General features: G+C 41.6%; 2 protein-coding genes across 59 annotated transcripts in view; one reads left to right on the plus strand and one right to left on the minus strand.

The window, feature by feature from the left end:
• CCDC7 (coiled-coil domain containing 7) overlaps window positions 1–7,329 on the minus strand; it is a 248,163-nt gene extending 240,834 nt beyond the window's left edge. For 33 of the 50 annotated variants that reach the window (XM_081558761.1, XM_081558756.1, XM_081558748.1 and 30 more), the window contains exons 1-3: window positions 7,097–7,329; window positions 2,832–3,161; window positions 1,049–1,141 (exon numbers count right to left, since the gene is read on the minus strand). In XM_081558761.1, the coding sequence (XP_081414887.1) occupies window positions 1,049–1,141; window positions 2,832–3,110 (372 nt within the window). In that variant the 5' untranslated portion in view covers window positions 3,111–3,161; window positions 7,097–7,329. Of the gene's footprint in view, window positions 1–1,048; window positions 1,142–2,831; window positions 3,162–7,084 lie in introns of all 50 variants that reach the window. The other 17 variants (XM_081558762.1, XM_081558760.1, XM_081558755.1 and 14 more) reach the window with 1 other exon arrangement.
• An 18-nt stretch (window positions 7,330–7,347) lies between these two features.
• ARL5B (ARF like GTPase 5B) overlaps window positions 7,348–18,844 on the plus strand; it is a 34,978-nt gene continuing 23,481 nt past the window's right edge. For 2 of the 9 annotated variants that reach the window (XM_081558795.1, XM_081558796.1), the window contains exon 1: window positions 15,238–15,624. In XM_081558795.1, coding sequence (XP_081414921.1) covers window positions 15,576–15,624 — 49 coding nt within the window. In that variant the 5' untranslated portion in view covers window positions 15,238–15,575. Of the gene's footprint in view, window positions 7,466–8,554; window positions 8,861–14,890; window positions 15,211–15,237; window positions 15,625–18,844 lie in introns of those variants that run through there. The other 7 variants (XM_081558794.1, XM_081558800.1, XM_081558799.1 and 4 more) reach the window with 7 other exon arrangements.

Consider the following 18,844-nt stretch of genomic DNA (forward strand, 5'->3'; position numbering starts at 1 on the left):
TGATAAAATTCAACACCTATTTATGATAAAATACTCTTTAGAAAGTGGGAAGAGGAACTTCCCTGGTGGTTAAGAATCTGCCTTGCAATGAAGGGAATGTGGGTTCAATCCCTGGTGGGGGAACTAACAGCCCACATGCCATATAGCATGGCCAAAAAAGAGAGAGAAAGGAGGAAATAAAAACATTCAGACTGGACAAGAAGAAGTAAAATTGTCCTTATTTGAAGATGACATAATTGCTTATGTACAACACCCCAAAGTATCTATAGAAAAACTCCTAGAATGAAAAAAAGTACATCGAGCAAGTTTGCAAGATATAAGATCAACACACAAAAATCAATAATATTTATATATACTAATAACAAACATGGGAAAAAATTAAAAACACAATGCCATTAAAAATCATTCCAAGTAGCATGATATTAATGTGTAAATCTAAAGAAACATATACCAGATCTGTATGATGAAAATTACAGAATGCTGAAAAAATAAATCAAACAAGAAAAAGAAATCAAATAAACCAAGAAACATACTGTGTTTGAAAGACCCAACACAGTCGTTGGGTTTGAAAGATCCAACATAGTTATTTTATTACATGAAACCAAACCCAATACCTAACTAACAAAATTAATTATAAAATGGAATCACACTAATAGTTACATCATTTCAATATATACAACAAAGATATTTGTTAAAATTCAATAACCTCTTCAATGTTCGGGATTCTTTTATTTAGCAAACAAAAAAATAGAAAAATAATTTCTTAACCCAATAAAGACTATACATTTGCAAATCAACTCCAACCAAAGCTTAAATATTAAGCAGGAGATACATTAGCATCAAAAGTAAGCTGAACATACAGATATGCCTTAATTAAACTTTAAGTATTTGGCAGAGGATGGAAAAAATCAGTACAGTACTTCCAGGCTTCCTAAGATGATCATTTTCACGGATGGTGAATTCATTCTGAGAACATATACAGATTCTAAAAGAAAATCTTAGCCCTTTACAGCATTAATGTCTCTACATTAGCATTACATATACTTACAGAAAAGGTTATTCCTTCATGTTCAGGCTTCACAACTTCTTTTTCTCCATTTTGAGTGCCATATCCATAGGCTTCTTCCAAACTAGAAACCACCTATGAGAAAAATCAAAGCAAATTATGTACTTATGATGTAAAAATTTTATTATTAAATGTAAAAATGTACCTAACCAGCCATGCCAGAATCATTTTAGCAGTAAGACTTATTTCTGCCAGTGCCATACACTTAAATTTTCCATCTCATGCCCCACCTCATATCATCCTGAAGAAGCAGTATAAGCAATAGTCCTTGATTCCTCCCAATGAAGACAGGCCCTAGAACTCTTCCATTTCTGCACTGAAGGAAGAGTCTATGAACAGCTTAAGCATCAACTCTACTTACCACCAATGTATTCCTCAAAATCTGACTTTTCTTCCTTGAAGAGAGTAGGGAAAATAGAGAGATGGAGACCACAAAGCAATACGTTTTTAAAGGAAATTCTCTGAGCTAACCCTCTGAAGTTTGAGCAAACTTGTACTTTGGAAGTTTTATGAACTATACTTTTTGTATATTTGTGCTATCCATCACTGTTCTCACTTGGTATTGGGTACATGTACAACTCAATTCTGGATCAATGTGCAAAGAGGAAACTCAGAGAAAGGGAGATTTCCACCCCACCCCACCCCAATCACTGAGAGCTAGAGCTTCTAAAGTGCAGAGAAGAGTTAACAGAGCAAGCATGAAACTTAGAAAGGCCTATTCTTAGAAAGATCTGCTTATGTCTCAGAACCTATATTTCAGGAGGGTTCCCACTGTTTGCTGACTGATGATAACGGCTCACTGTCCCTAAATTCACTGTATAAACTGTATGATTTATGCTGAACACCTGCTTTCCTTCAGGGAGTCTGGAATTTTGGTACATGCAGTTATGAAATTAAAAGATGCTTGGTCCTTGTCTATGACAAACCTAGACAGTGTATTGAAAAGCAGAGACATCACTTTTCCCACAAAGGTCTGTATAGTCAAAACTATGCCTTTTCCAGTAGTCATGTATGGATGTGAGAGTTGGACCATAAAGAAGGCTGAGCACTGAAGAATTGATGCCTTCAAATTATGGTACTGGAGAAGATTCTTGAGAGTCCCTTGGACAACAAGGAATTCAAACCAGTCAATCCTCAAGAAAATCAACCCTGAATAATCATTGGAAGGATTGATGCTGAAGCTGCAATACTTTGGCCACCTGATGGGAATTGCCCACTCACTGGAAAAGACTCTTCATGCTGGGAAAGATTGAGGGGAGGAGGAGAAGGGGGTGACAGAGGATCAAATGGTTGGATGGCATACTGATTCAATGGACATGAGTTTGAGCAACCTCTGGGAGACAGTGAAGGACAAGGAAGCCTGGTGTGCTGCAGTCCATGGATTCGCAAAGAATCTGATAAAACTGAACTAGTGAACAACAAAAAGGCAGAGACTACTAAGGTGACCAACCTCCAGTGAAACCCTGGGCACTGAGTCTCTAATAAACTCTTCTGGTATATATTTCACAACGTAATGTGTTGCCACAATTTGCTGTTGGGGGAATTAAGCATGTCCTGTGTGACTCCAAAGGTAAAGAAATCTAGGAAGCTTGGACCTGGTTTCCTCCAGACTTCATCCCATATGCCTTTTCCTTTTGCTGATTTTGCTTTTCTTTCACTGTATCTTAGCTATCAATATGACCATATGCAGAGTCCAATGAGTCTTCCCAGGAAATCACTGAACCTGGAAATGGTTATGGGGATCAAGCATCAACAAATATCTTACCATCTTCAGATGTTTGGTAATCTTCCTGATCAATTCATCTTCTGCTATTAACTCCTTTGTCTTACTTGATGGAATGGGCAAAGCATATCTTACAATGGATTCTCCTGCTGGTGGAGATCTTAAGACCATCGGTTCAAGTTTATCACGTACTAATTTTGCACTATGTTTTTCCTTTGGTTTAGGTGACAATGGTGAATTAAATACTCCTTTTTTAAATGTTAATTCTGGAACGTTTACCAATTTACTACTAGAGGGCAACAGATGCTTTACTGGCTTCATTTTGTTATTTACTTAGCTTCTGAATTATAGATGAAAAATCTGTATTCCTCCCTGTGAATAAAACATTAAGATTTCAGATTAAAAATAATGGCAGATTGAAAAGAATGAAATAATGTCATTCACAACATGAGTAGACATGGTGATTATCATACTAACTGAAGTAAGTCAGACAGACAAGTACCATATGATATCACTTATCTGCAGAACATTAAAAATAAAAAGATACAAATGAACTTATTTACAAGACAGAAACAAAATCACAGACTTAGAAAACAAACTTATGGTTACCAAAAGGTAAAGATGGGAGGAACAGATAAATCTGGAGCTTAGGATTGGCATGTATACACCACTATATTTAAAATAAATAACAAGGACCTACTGTATAGCACAGGGACCTCTATTCAATACTCTGTGATAACCTAAATAGGAAAAGAACTTGAAAAAGAATAGATATATATGTACACACTAACTCAATCAATTTGCTAACTAAGTACTAACTTTCTGAAACTAACACATTATAAATAAATTATACTTCAATACAAACCAAAATATTTTTTAAAGAAACAAAAAGGATAGCAGGATTATCAACTGACATGAAGATGGTGAATCCTAAAATCAACTCTGGAGAAATCACAAAATGGAGAGGGAAACATTCCTAACAGCAACAACTAAAACCTGTGAAAAACCCCTAGACGTGTGATTTATGGAAAACTCAGCAGTAGCCACAGAACTGGAAAAGGTCAGCTTTCATTCCAATCCCAAAGAAACGCAATGCCAAAGAATGCTCAAACTACCGCACAATTGCACTCATCTCACACACTAGTAAAGTAATGCTCAAAATTCTCCAAGCCAGGCTTCAGCAATATGTGAACCATGAAATTCCAGATGTTCAAGTTGGTTTTATAAAAGCCAGAGGAACCAGAGATCAAATTGCCAATATCCGCTGGATCATCGAAAAAGCAAGAGAGTTCCAGAACAACATCTATTTCTGCTTCATTGACTATGCAAAGCCTTTGACTGTGTGGATCATAAGAAACTGTGGAAAATTCTGAAAGAGACAGGCATACCAGACGACTTGATCTGCCTCTTGAGAAACCTGTATGTAGGTCAGGAAGCAACAGTTAGAACTGGACATGAAACAACAGACTGGTTTCAAATAGGAAAAGGAGTACGTCAGGGCTGTATATTGTCACCCTGCTTATTTAACTTATATGCAGAGTACATCATGAGAAACGCTGGGCTGGAAGAAGCACAACCTGGAATCAAGATTGCCGGGAGAAATATCAATAACCTCAGATATGCAGATGATACCACCCTTATGGCAGAAAGTGAACAAGAACTAAAGAGCCTCTTGATGAAAGTGAAAGAAGAGAGTGAAAAAGTTGGCTTAAAGCTCAACATTCAGAAAACTGAGACCGTGGCATCCGGTCCCATCACTTCATGGCAGACAGATGGAGAAACACTGGAAACAGTGGCTGACTTTATTTTTTGGAGCTCCAAAATCACTGCAGATGGTGCTTGCAGCCATGAAATTAAAAGACACTTACTCCTTGGAAGTAAAGTTATGACTAACCTAGATAGCATATTAAAAAGCAGAGACATTACTTTACCAACAAAGTCCATCTAGTCAAGGCTATGGTTTTTCCAGTGGTCATGTATGGATGTGAGAGTTGGACTATAAAGAAAGCTGAGCGCCGAAGAAATGATGCTTTTGAACTGTGGTGTTGGAGAAGACTCTTGAGGGTCCCTTGGACTGCAAGGAGATCCAACCAGTCCATCCTAAAGGAAATCGGTCCTGAATATTCATTGGAAGGACTGATGCTGAAGCTGAAACTCCAGTACTTTGGCTACCTGATGCCAAGAGCTGACTCACTGGAAAAGACCCTGATGGTGGGAAAGATTGAGGGCAGGAGGAGAAGGGGACAACAGAGGATAAGATGGCTGGATGGCATCACTGACTCAATGGACATGGGTTTGGGTGGACTCCGGGAGTTGGTGGTGGACAGAGAGGCCTGGCGTGCTGTGGTTCATGGGGTCGCAAAGAGTCAGACACGACTGAGCGGCTGAACTGAACTGATTTAGGACAGGTGCTGAAAAGCAGGAAGACAGTGGCAACAGTGAAAGAATGTATTTAGAAAACTTTAAAATTTTATTTTTACCTTTCCCTCATTCTTGAACTAACACACGCCTTTTATGCATATTATTATTTCCACAGAAAGTAATAGCCTTTCAGCAAAGCAATATCAGGGCAGCACCAAAGTCATGCTGGAATAAGTAAGGAAGTAAGACGGGCAGGCCTTAAGCTTTCATCCTCCTACTTCTCTCTGTCCAAAGCTGATTAAGATTCAAGACAATGTCTCCTCCCCAACAGTTTAAAAGCATGTGCCTGACCCTGTGAGTTTTCTGATAGACTGGCATAATTAAGATGAAATTGCATTGTTCCCTGTTGTCTGAAGCACTCCACACCTAGATTAGTCCCACTGTTGTGATCTGAAGTATGTCCTCTAAAAACACATGTTCAAGTCCTAACCCTTGATACCTGGGAATATGATCATATTTGAAAAGTCTTTGTAGATATGATCGAGTTAAAATTAAATCATATTGGATTAGGGTGGGCGCTAAACTCATTGACTGGTGTTACTATAAGAAAGGAATGTGAAGACACTTGGGCATAGACAAACAAGGAAGAAAGCCATGAAACGACAAGGGTAGAGATTGGAGGGGTACAGCCGCAAGCCATGGAATATTAAGGATTGCCAGCATCTACCAGAAGCTGGGAAGAAGCAGGGGAGGATTCTCCCCTAGAACTTTCAGGCAGAGCATGGCCCTGCCAACATTTTGATTTCAGACTCAGGCTCCAGAAGGGTGAAAGAATTTTTGTCTCCCAATAAATTGTTTCAGGGACCTCGCAGGTGGCCCAAGTAGTTAAGACTCCGTGCTCCCCAATCCGTGGTCAGAGAACTAGATCTCACAAGCTGAAACTCAGTTTGCATGATGAAATGAAAGATCCTCCCTGCAGCAACTAAAGATCCCACCTGCCACAACTAAGACCCCATACACCCAAATAAATTTTAAAAATAATAAATTATTTTAAGTCACCTTATTTGTGGCACTTTGGTACCATAGCCCTAGGAAACTAATTTGCTGATTGAAATGATTCAATGGAAGGAAAAAAGTACGACTGAGAGAGAGGGAATTGCTGTGAAGAAGTCCTTGAGTAAACAAAAAGAAAAGGGTTTTAAGGCACCAATGGGCCAACGCACTTTAGAGGAGGGAACAGCAAGTTTATCTAAGATAGAAGATGGGAATGCGGAGATAATGGGCTACTTTAAGAAACCAACAGAAAAGGATGGGAAACTCACCAGGTGCTAGTAATTAACCTAACAAACCACTCCATCAAGCTCGCCACCATTTTAAAAAAGTTACTTGTGGTGAATACTTACAAGAAAATACTTATACGTTTACACCTCTGTTCCATTTAACCCTCCTAACAGTGCCAGGAGGTTGATTCTGTCTCATTAGAAATTTACTCAAGGTTACCATTCACGCTGGTTCAGTGGTAAGGAAACCGACTGCCAATGAAGGAGATGCGGGTCTGATCCCTGGGTATGGAAGATCCCCTGGAGGAGGACAAAGAAACCCACCCCAGTAATCTTGCCTGGAGAATCCCATGGACAAGAGGAACCTGGCGGGCTACACCACGGGGTCGCGTAGCGTCATAGAGCAACTGAACAACACCAGTCACTTTTCACCACGAAGACAAATGTACAGTCCTTCAAGGATTCGCTTGATACCATTTCAAGCACTTTAAAGAGACATTATAGAAAAGGGGCAGCGAGAGGAGGCGGGATGTGGGTACACGGACGACTGGCTTTAAAGTCTGCATCAAGATAAGAAAACGGAGAGAAAAACAAGGATGCTTCTGCCAGAGAAACTAGTGGAAACGCTTGGAGAGGACGAGGGCGGTAGCTCACCCCTCGGTGTACCTGCTGACGCTGCGGGCGCTCAGGCTACTGGGTGGGCTGGCGCTGCCGTGGCTGGCTCTAAGGTGAACACGTTGGAAATTCTGAGCCTCCCGCACTTCCTTCAGGACTGAAGCCTGCAAATCCTGCAGACGCCAGCCCTGCTGTTTTACAAACGGACATTTGTGCTGGTAGGAAAGAGCGGGCTCCGACGACCCGCGGCGGCAGCTGCCGGCGCAGAACGCCAGCCGTCGCCCGACGACCGTTGACGCCACGTCACGACGCTGTCGCCCCAGTAGCAACGCCAGGGGCGCGAGCCGAGAATCACCTGCGGGAGGGGGAGGGGCGAGGGCTTCCGCGCCCCCTACTCGCCCTCCCGGCCCGCTCTCCTAGGTGAGTCCTTCCAGGTGGCTCACGTGCGCAGGTGTTTCTAGGCTTTCGGCCTGGAGAGCTAAAACACCATCTTATTTGGTGCTTTGAGAGCTTGGGCTTCACTGGCAAAACCTGAGTCCCAGGCCCTCCTCTGGCACCAGCTAAAGTTTTCACTGGGAGGTGTTGCGGAATCAGTTGCCACGCTTTTATCTATTTATTTTAGACCACTAAATGTTTTGTTACGAAATAATTGATTTGCCTGCTAAGTCACTTCAGTCATGTGCGACTCTTTGTGACCCCCATGGACTGTAGCCGGCCAGGCTCCTCTATCCATGGGGATTCTCCAGGCAAGAATACTGGAGTGGGTTGCCATGCCCTTCTCCAGGGGATCTTCTTGACCCAGGAATTGAACCCACATCTCTTCTATTTCCTGCAATGGCAGGCGGGTTCTTTACCACTAGCGCACCCTGAAAAGCGTATAATTTATGGGTACTCATTAAGTACTCACAAGAATTTTGCCTCAAGAGGTGGTCAAAACTAGTCTTACACTAAACACTTTCCTAGACCTGGCAAAAATGAATCTTCAAAATAATGCCTGAGTGAAATATTTTCAATAATTTGACTAAGAGCTCAAGAATATTTACGGGCATATTAAAACATCCAGTACCCAACAAGGTAAAAATCAGTCAAGTATGCAATCAAAAGTTGCCCGGTTGGGGGTGAGGTTGGTGTATATCTCCCAGAGTTTGCTCAAACTCATGTCCATTGAGTCTATGATGCCATCCATCCAGCCATCTCATCTTCTGTCACCCCCTGCTCCTCTTGCCCTCAATCTTTCCCAGCATGAAGAGTGTTTTCCAATGAGTGGGCACTTCCCATCAGGTGGCCAAAGTATTGGAGCTTCAGCATCAGTCCTTCCAATGATATTCAGGGTGATTTCCTTTAGGATTGACTGGTTTGATCTACCTGGTGTCCAAGGAACAAGAGTCTTCTCCAGCACCACAGTTTGAAAGCATCAATCCTTTGGCACTCAGCCTTCTTTATGATCCAACTCTCACATCCGTACATGATCACTGTACATGCACATGAGGAGATTATCTGGGATAATCTGGGTGTCAGCAAGTGAGAAAGAGGCAGAGGGGGCCTTCCCTGGTGGTCCCATGGTTAAGACTCTATGCTTCCACTGCACGGGGCACAGCGGGTTCCATCCCTGTTCAGGGAACTAAGATTCCAACATGCTGCCAGGCACGGCCAAGGGGTAAATAAAAGGCAGAGGGAGATTTGACATGGAAAAAAAGAATGCAGTGCTACCAGCAAGGCAAAGATTGGAGCAATGTGCTCATAACTCAAGGATTGTCAGCAGCTACCAGGAACTGGAAGAGGAAAGAGGCAAATTCCCTTTTAGAGCTTCTGGGGGTAATGTAATCCTGCCAACACTATAACTTTAGCCCAGTGAAATATTTCACATTTCATGAAAGATTATTTTGTTTTAATCCACCAAGTAATAATTTAGAACGGAAGCTATAAGAAACTAATACATGTAGTAAGTTAAAGACAGATACTCTAAAACCCAAGTGTTAGCTGCTCAGTCGTGTCCAACTCTTTGCAACCCCATGGACTATAGCCCGCCAGGCTCCTCTGTCCATGGGATTCTCCAGGCAAGAATACTAGAGTGGGTTGCTATTTCCTCCTCCAGGAGATCTTTACAAGCCAGGGATCGAACCTGGGTCTCCCGCATTGCAGGCAGGGTCTTTACTATCTGAGCCTAAAGCGAACCATAAAATAATACAGAAAAGAGTTGTAACCAGTGACTCAAAAGTAAAAAGGAGCTAAAATGGAATTTTAAAGATACCATGGGAGGTGAAGAAACGGGGACTATTTGCTGCTATTCCCAATACCGAGAAGTATGATTAAGAGATCAGCGGTCAAACTGCAATCAAAGCTGTCTAACAGACAGCAACCCAGGAGTCAGTTAAATTCAAGGAATTTGCAGTAGTTTGGGAGAGATGCACTAAGGCATTTTCCTTTGTGAGGAAGAGTCATAGAGTTGTTTTAAAAGACAAAAAAATATTAATGTCCTTCATTTCCCTCTACTCAGTGCTTAAGTTGTTCCCTCCCCAGATGCTTAGGTGTGTTTTTTTCCGTCTTTCCAGTGCCACAAAATTCATGTGTCCCATTCCAGGAACTATAACTACGTCTTTCCAATAATCCTTTACTGTCATCCAAACTTTTTATCTGGAAGAATCAGTCAGGAGCAAGAGGGACAAGAGGATTTTTATAAAACTTATAAAGATCCATTATGTCTGTCTTTCAGCCCATGAGGGCCAATATAGGGGAGCATACAGGCAAACGGCAGGACAGTACATGCCCAAATACTATGCAGTGCTTCATCTGTGACTTCTCATGGGATTTTTCTATCTCAGGGAACTTTTACTAAGAGGACCAGGGTGCCCTTATGACCAAAACCCACTTCAAAAAAAAAAAAAACTTTGAGGCTTTTTAATGTCATCTTTGAAAGGATCTAAGATTGGCTTGATAGAATTCAAAAGTTGAGCTGTAAGAGGGCCAAGCTATTCCCATCAAATAGCTTGTGAAAAGGAATAGTTCTGCCTAGAGTGCTGAACCAAACTGTCTTTCACAGCACCCTAGGAAGAGCTATTCCTTCCTTTTCACACATCCGACTCCTTAACAAATAGTATGCGTGCCTTCCTTTTATCTCCCAAGCTAACCAGTCAAAGTTCTGTAAATTTGCAAGATTTCTACTCAGAGCAGACATAAATTTCCCTCTTTTTGCATTGGCATAGGTGAGTGTCTCTGTAATTATTGTCTGAAAAGGATCAGAACTTTCCTCTAAGCCAGGATGAATCTTAGCATTGGTGAGGATGGGTGTGAGGCTGATCATAGGGACTCTCTAGCCCTCATCCCAAGGATAACAACAATCAAGTCACTGTTCAGGCAGCTGCCTGTGAACCTGCTTCCCAGTGCTCAGTCCACAGCCTTATCCCTAGTTCCTCCTCAGTGAGAGAATAGAGGATTATTTACTGCTGGATTGAATAATATCAGTCCAGTTCAGTTCAGTCACTCAGTCGTGTCCGACTCTTTCCAACCCCATGAATCGCAGCACGCCAGGCCTCCCTGTCCATCACCAACTCCCGGAGTTTACCCAAACCCATGTCCATCGAGTCGGTGATGCCATCCAACCATCTCATCCTCTGTCGTCCCCTTCTCCTCCTGCCCCCAATCCTTCCCAGCATTAGGGTCTTTTCCAATGAGTCAACTCTCCGCATGAGGTGGCCAAAGTATTGGAGTTTCAGCTTCAACATCAGACCTTCCAATGAACACCCAGGACTGATCTCCTTTAGGATGGACTGGTTGGATCTCCTTGCAGTCCAAGGGACTCTCAAGAGTCTTCTCCAACACCACAGTTCAAAAGCATCAATTCTGCAGTGCTCAGCTTTCTTCACCATCCAACTCTCACATCCATATATGACCACTGGAAAAACCATAGCCTTGACTAGGCGGACCTTTGTTGGTAAAGTAATGTCTCTGCTTTTTAATATGCTATCTAGGTTGGTTATAACCTTCCTTCCAAGGAGTAAGCGTCTTTTAATTTTGTGGCTGCAATCACCATCAGCAGTGATTTTGGAGCCCAGAAAAATAAAGTCAGCCACTGTTTCCACTGTTTCCCCATCTATTTGCCGTGAAGTGATGGGACCGGATGCCATAATCTTAGTTTTCTGAACGTTGAGCTTTAAGCCAACTTTTTCACTCTCCTCTTTCACTTTCATTATTCCAGGAAGTATTCCCTGTTCCAGGAAGTCATGTCTTGTTAGTATTCCATCTTTGTCACTGATACTGCCAACAACTGGGAAGGGTCTACAGTATCGTTAGAAAACTTGCTTATTCATTAGAAAACAAGTCAGCATACCACAGTATCATAGATCCTGGCAGAAGCTATGAGACTCCTGTGCCCAAGTCAAAGGAAAGTTTATTAATCATAGCAATAGCAGCAGCCAGAATAGTAACACTTGTGCTCCTTCCCAAAGCCCTGACTCCTACAAAGCAATGGTGGCCAGCTGATGCTTGTAGAGTTGAACTGGGTTCCTTGAGAGGAATCCTGTTTAGGAAAGCCCTATCTTTTCTCCCCCTCTGGGAACTCACCTCTCTGAACCTCAAGGAAAGTCCTTGTCTCACACCTTCCCAAAGACTGTGGGGTAGAATGACTAAACCTGTTCAGCTTGTAGCCCCACCCATGAGCTTCTCTCCACCCTATCCCTCATCTTTTCTGAAAACCTCATCTTTTTTCAGTGGAAGACATTGTCTTTACTATCATGATGAGTCAACAAACCTGCCCTCTGCCCCAAAGAGGGATGTTAAATTTCTAAAAAATATTTGCTATACAAATATCCTTGAAAAGATAGTCCAAAAGAAAAAGGTATGTGCAGATATGCAGAAACATGAAAGACTGATGGAGAATTCTAAAGTCACAGTGAAATATCATTTTTCAAGATTTAGACTTTTTTTTGTTAAGTTTCACTCCTAGTCAACAGAACATGCTGTTCTTGGATCCTTAGTAAAAGCTATGCATGCAATATATCTTAGTTAACTGAGTAATAAATTGTATTCAATTCCAGCTGTGGCCAGTTCAGCTTGATCTAAAGTTAGTTTATAATAGTTCCTTCTAGGGAATATTAAATATATGTAGATGTACAGCCAGGACATGAAAGCAACCTAGATGTCCATCAACAGATGAATGGATAAAGACGTAATGGTACATTTATACCACAGGATATTACTAGCCATTAAAAGGAACGAATTTGAGTTAACTGTAATGAAGTGGATGAACCTGAAGCCTCTTATACGGAGTAAAGTAAGTCAGAAAAACAAGTATCGTATATCAACACATGTATATGGAATCTAGAAAAATGGTACTGATTAATCTAGTAGAGAACGGACTTGTGGACACAACAGAGGAAGGTGAAGGTGGGACAAACTGAGAAAATATCATTGACATATATACACTATCATGTGTAAAATAGGTAGGTAGTAGGACATTGCTAAGTAACAAAAGGAGCCCAGCCTGGAGCTCTGTGATGACCTAGAGGGGTTGGATGGGGGGAGGCTCAGGAGGGAAGGGATATATATATATATATATATATATATATATATATATAAAGGAGCCTGGTGGGCTACATACAGTTCATGGGGTTGCTGTATATACACATCAAATATACAATGGGCCAATTCACAGTCATGAAATTAAACTCATTTTCATAGACTTAGGACATACCTTTTCATATGGGAGATTTAAACTTGCCTTTAATATCAGAATGTTGAAACACACAGCTTTACATATAAGTCTTAAAGGGTCTTTGAACCATTAACACTGGAAGCACATAATAAGAAATACACTTACACTTGTACAAGTAATAAAATAGTTTGTTTCAAAAGGCCCCTGCTGCTGAGGTTAAAATCTACCACATAAGTCTATAGTCTTTTATTTCTCTCCTTCAGTTTCAAGGGTATTTGTTACATTTCATCCCATCTGTGAAACGTTCGTATGTGGAAAATTCTGATAGAGATGGGCATACCAGACCATCTGACCTACCTCTTGAGAAACCTGTATGCAGGTCAGGAAGCAACAGTTAGAACTGGACACGGAACAACAGACTGGTTACAAATTGGGAAAGGAGTACGTCAAGGCTGTATATTGTCACCCTGCTTATTTAACTTATATGCAGAGTATATCATGAGAAATGCTGGGCTGGAGGAAGCACAAGCTGGAATCAAGATTGCCGAAAGAAATATCAATAACCTCAGATATGCAGATGACACCACCCTTATGGCAGAAAGTGAAGAAGAACTAAAGAGCCTCTTGATGAAGTGAAAGAGGAGAGTGAAAAAGTTGGCTTAAAGCTCAGCGTTCAGAAAACTAAGATCATGGCATCCGGTCCCATCACTTCATGGCAAATAGATGGGGAAACAGTGGCTGACTTTATTTTTCTGGGCTCCAAAATCACTGCTGATGGTGATTGCAGCCACGAAATTAAAAGACGCTTACTCCTTGGAAGGAAAGTTATGACCAACCTAGACAGCATATTGAAAAGCAGAGACATTACTTTGTCAACAAAGGTCCGTCTAGTCAAGGGTATGGTTTTTCCAGTGGTCATGTATGGATGTGAGAGTTGGACTATAAAGAAAGCTGAGCGCCGCAGAATTGATGCTTTTGAACTGTGGTGTTGGAGAAGACTCTTGAGAGTCCCTTGGACTGCAAAGAGATGCAACCAGTCGATCCTGAAGGAAATCAGTCCTGAATATTCATTGGAAGGACTGATGCTGAAGCTGAAACTCCAATACTTTGGCCACCTGATGTGAAGAGCTGACTGACTGGAAAAGACCCTGATGGTGGAAAAGATTGAGGGCAGGAGGAGAAGGGGACGACAGAGGATGAGATTGCTGGATGGCATTACCGACTCAATAGACATGGGTTCGGGTGGACTCCAGGAGTTGGTGATGGACAGGGAGGCCTGGCATGCTGCAGTTCATGGGGGTCGCAGAGTCGGACACGACTGAGCGACTGAACTGAACTGAACTGAACCACCGAGGAAAAAAATAAAAGGAAATGAAACTAGTATGTAGAAAATTGGCTTTGTAGTAGAATGTAGATGTAGAAAATTGTAGTATGTAGAAAATTGTAGTATGTAGTATGAATGTATTAGTAGAATGTAGATGTAGAAAAATGTAGTATGTAGAAAATTGTAGTATGTAGAAAATACGCGGACTTCTTAGTTAACTGAGTAATATATCGAATTCAATCCCAGGTGCAGCCAATTCTTTCAAGAATTTTCTTAAGTCAGTTTACAATAGTTCTTATTAGAGAACATTAGATAATAGATAATAAACATTTTTATAATTCCTAGTTGTTCAACTTTTTCCCTTGAAATTTCAGTTTCTGTTTTGCTCTTTGTAGCTATACATTGTTTTGTTAAACTGCAAAGAACGATTCCTAGGATTCATTTTAAATAAAGGAACTTATTTTTAATCAACACTTCACAAAATACGCTTTTTTATTTTGTGGGCTGGAGATCCTCGAAAACACCGAATACTTTGGAAAATAGGGGGAACTTAAACCAATCACATGGGATTCCCAGGTAAAGAATGCCAGTGGTGAAGAATCGGTCTGCCAATGCAGGAGACGTAGGAGAGGAGGGCTGGATCCCTAGGTCGGGAAGATTCCCTGGAGAAGGAAATGGCAATCCACTGCAGTATTCTTGCCGGGAAGGGAAAATCCCGTGGACAGAGGAATCTGGCAGGGTTCTGTATGGTAGCAAAGACTCGAATAGGACTGAGACCACACACAGCACAAATTAATCACACAGCCGAACTCTGCGGCTACGGGCATTCCATGCATCCTCTCGTAATCAATTCTATTCAGAATTAAGAATCACTGCAGAAGCGAAGCTTGCCCGCCAGCCTGAACTTGACAATTGAAACACTCCTCTCTTTTGCGCAGCAAATGGCAGCTGCTCAGAGTAACTGCAGTCTGTATCCAGGTTTAAGGACAAGGAAGGCTCCTGCTAGACAACAGAAACTCAAGAAAGGTAACTCAGCAACAGCTTCTAAACAGGAAGACACCGGAAGAAGCGTTCTTCCTGGGAAACTCCGCGACTTCCACGCACACCCCCGCTTTCCACCCCTCCGGTAGCTCGGAGCCCACCCACCGGAAGTAAAACTGAGGAAACGCCACATCGAAGGCGTGGGCTGACGTAAGCGCGCCGACGTCTGGCGCCGTTCTTCCGGCGATGGGTGGTCCACAGATCGGGAGGGGAGTCGGAGCGGAGGCGGGGCTTGGGGCTGGTTGAGGCTCTGGTGGGTAGGTGGGTTCAGACCGAGGGGACTACGGGTCGGCGTTGGGCTCAGTGGGCTCAAACAAAGGACTCTCGGCCAGGGACTCGGCGCAGTGCCTTCAGACGGGTAGCTGAGCGGCGGGTCGCGGCTTCTCCGCCAACCAGTGCCCTCGCTGCGCGGTCCCAGTCGGCTTTACCTCGGTGCTCCACGGCCAGTCCCGCGGTGGGGGGCCCGGCGCAGCGGCACCTGCTGCTGAGGGACCCCGCGGCCCGCCCAGGTGCTCATGATGGGGCTGATCTTGGCGAAACTGTGGAGCCTCTTCTGTAACCAAGGTGAGAAGGATGGAGCTGCGCAACGGCTCGAATCCGAGGCAGAGTGTCTAACTGCTGGAGGGGACAGCTGTGTGGGGGTTAGGGGAAGGTAAGGCAGGGCCCTCGGTGGACACAAATGTTCTGAGACGCGGAGAAGTGGCTTAGTCAAGGGGGCGGGTAGAAACTCACTGTTTTAGGTTGGAAGGTGCAAGTGATGGTTGCGAGAAATGAAAAGTCAGAAGAGGGGGCTTTTGGTGTCCTGGGATCCAAACCAAGAATTTTACAGAAGGAAAGCGGAAAGCAACCTAATGATACCCGGAGGCATTTGGAGGGTCTTTCTCTTTCCTAATTAAGTACCCTAAGTCTTGCCCCAGGATGTGGTCGCCCAGAAACCTATCAACTTAAAAAAAAAAAAAAAAAAAAAAAACGTTACTAGTGCTGCTTTTTTTTTCCGCCTTGCTCTTTTATCCAGTTCGCCGTCACGTTCTGTCTGATTTCGCCTGCTTTCCCGGACTTGGGAATGAAGTGAGATACACGGGTTTCTGGAAATCTTCGTCCTAAACCCTTTATTCCTTTCTTCGATATTGAAAAACTCAATACTTTTGGTTCCGTGGAGGATATTGCGTGTCCGTAATTAGTTTAGAAACTGGTTCTGAGATGTCTAAAAGTTGCAAGTCCAAACGGCCAAGAAGTTGTAAAACCTGTTCTCTGTTAGAGTGAATGAGACGTGATGGCTTCTGAAGAGAATATACCCAGACAAAAGGGCCGGCTATAGGTAAAGTTTTAGGCATTCTTTTAACTGTTATCTCAATAATTAAAACCAGTTCTAAAACAGTTTTATTTTGCATTTACCATCCGGGCATAATAAAAGCCAGTGTTTTATGATAGTACCAATCAGTTACTGCTAATGTGATTTATTTTTTCTCGATTTAAGAAGTTAGGAGAATGAAATGACATTAGTCACTTGTTCTGTAGATCGGTAAGAATACTAAAGTATTCTTTTTCAAGGTTACAAGTTAATAAAGATGGATATATGCATACACATATACATGTGTGTATAAACGAAATTACTGCAGGTTTCAAAGTGGCCAGAGTTTTAATTCCATATGGATATCATCCATAATTTTAATACATTGTTTTTTCAGCAGTGTATGTTTTCTAATCCTCACTACATGAATTTACTGTGGAAAGCAACATTTTAAGACATGTTTGAAAGTATAGAGATTAATAATCACCTGCTTATCTTTTCTCATAGTTTAAGAGTCCTGTGTAATTTGTCCCATTCCCTTTTCTCTCCTTTCTGTTTTATTACTGTTGCTTATCACTTTTTTATAGTTTTTTTTTGATGTGGACTGTTTTTAAAGTCTTTATTGAAGTTTTTACAGTATTGCTTCCATTTTATGTTTGGTCCTGGAGTGTGTGGGACCTTCGCTCCCCAACCAGGGCTTGAACCCGCACCCTCTGCATTGGAAGGTGAAGTCTTAACCACTGAACCGCAAGGGAAGTCCTTGTTTATCATTTTTTTGAGGCATCTTAATCAGACTAGAAGGGAATGAAGGATGAAGAGGGAAAATTCAGGAGATGATGAAAGACATTCAATGGGCTACTTCTACAAGTCACATAATTGTTTCGTCCTTTTAAATTCCCATTACTATTTATGAATTTTTCTTTTCCTTTAACTTTTTTGTTCAGAAAATTTAGAACTACGTAATGGTTCTTCTGTCATTTTATTCATTCACACAACTAACATTTAGTCATAGGCCATAAAGCCAGACATGAGATTTAGGCATAGGAGAGACAAAGGTTAAAAATAAACAGAAAAGTTAAAGTTAATCGTAGTTACTTGCTCTCAAAGTACTCAAAAAAGATGCAGCATGGTAAATTATTTCACAGATAATGTAATAAAAGCGTGGTGATGGTCACCGAGAAGGAAGCAATAAATTTTTTCTCAGGTCGTCCTAGAAGACATTACAGGAAAAGATATACTTGGACTTTAGTGATAAATAGGTGTTTACGAGGCATGCTAAGCAGTCTGAGTGGAAGGACTGATATGCAAATGAGAGAGGAATGAAATAGTTGGGTACATAGTTTTGTTTGGCTGTATCTTAGTTTGCCTGTGGGGGGAGTTAGAGGAGATGAAGTTGGAGAAGTAACCAAGAGAACCAGATCACAGAAGGCCTTGTGTGTAGACCTGCTAGCCACAGAGCCCTTCAAGAGTTTGGTCCTTGTATGTTATTTTTAGAGCAGAGGAATAATATGATCAGATTGATACTTTAGTTCTGTATTTTTACTTTCTATTTGTATCATCTGACAATCTCAGCATTTTCCATTTTCACCACTATGACACATCCAGTGATACTCCAATCACTCAGTCTTGGTTGCATATTAGAATAATATGCCCAAGGCCCCACCTCAGACCAGTTGAATCAGAAGGGGGAGGAGTGGCCCTGGGCATCAGTGCCAAGATGACTGGAATTGAGGACTGTTTATCTTGCCTTAAATAGTCCTTTCCCTTATCTTTCTTCCAAAGTTTGTTTCCTATAGTATTTTAGAGCACCAGGCATCTTCTCATAAATGTGATATATTTCTGGGAATAAGTATACTAACACCACGTGTTGGCTAAATAAAGCTCTGACAAAGTGCATGCTTAATCTCTGTGATTTTTGTGTTTCCTTATTTTAAGCTAGGAGACTGATTATTTCAATGCACTTATCAATGAAGGAAGTAATTTTAAATCTGATTATCTTTGCAAACTATTCAATATATCTTTGTGGTTGTTTATGTATTTTGCACAAGCATACCTCAGAGATAGTCTGAGTTCGGTTCCAGACTACCAAAATAAGGCGAATATCACAAAAAAGCCAGTTACACAATTTTTTTGCTTTACCAGTGCACATAAAAGTATGTTTAGGCCATACTGTAGTCTATTAAATGTACAATAGCATTATGTCTAAAAAACAATGTCCATATCCTAATTTAATTATTGCTGAAAATTGCTAGCCGTCATCTGATAATGCAGGATTGCCACAAACCTTCAATTTGTAAAAAATGAAATACCTGTGACATGCAATAAAGTGAGGATATGCCTGTATAAAATACATATGTGGATATCTGTTTTTAGATCCACCTCAGAAATGGAGCACTCTTCTTTTTTTAAAAACTTTCTTAACTCTCTTAGAGGGTCTGTTTCTCTATGTGTTGTCACCACTATACAGTTGGTCATCAGTTATTTCTTATTTTA

This window comes from Giraffa tippelskirchi, chromosome 13 (assembly GCF_054371585.1).
Source record: "Giraffa tippelskirchi isolate mGirTip1 chromosome 13, T2T-mGirTip1v1.2.pri, whole genome shotgun sequence".
Taxonomy (NCBI): Eukaryota; Metazoa; Chordata; class Mammalia; order Artiodactyla; family Giraffidae; genus Giraffa; species Giraffa tippelskirchi.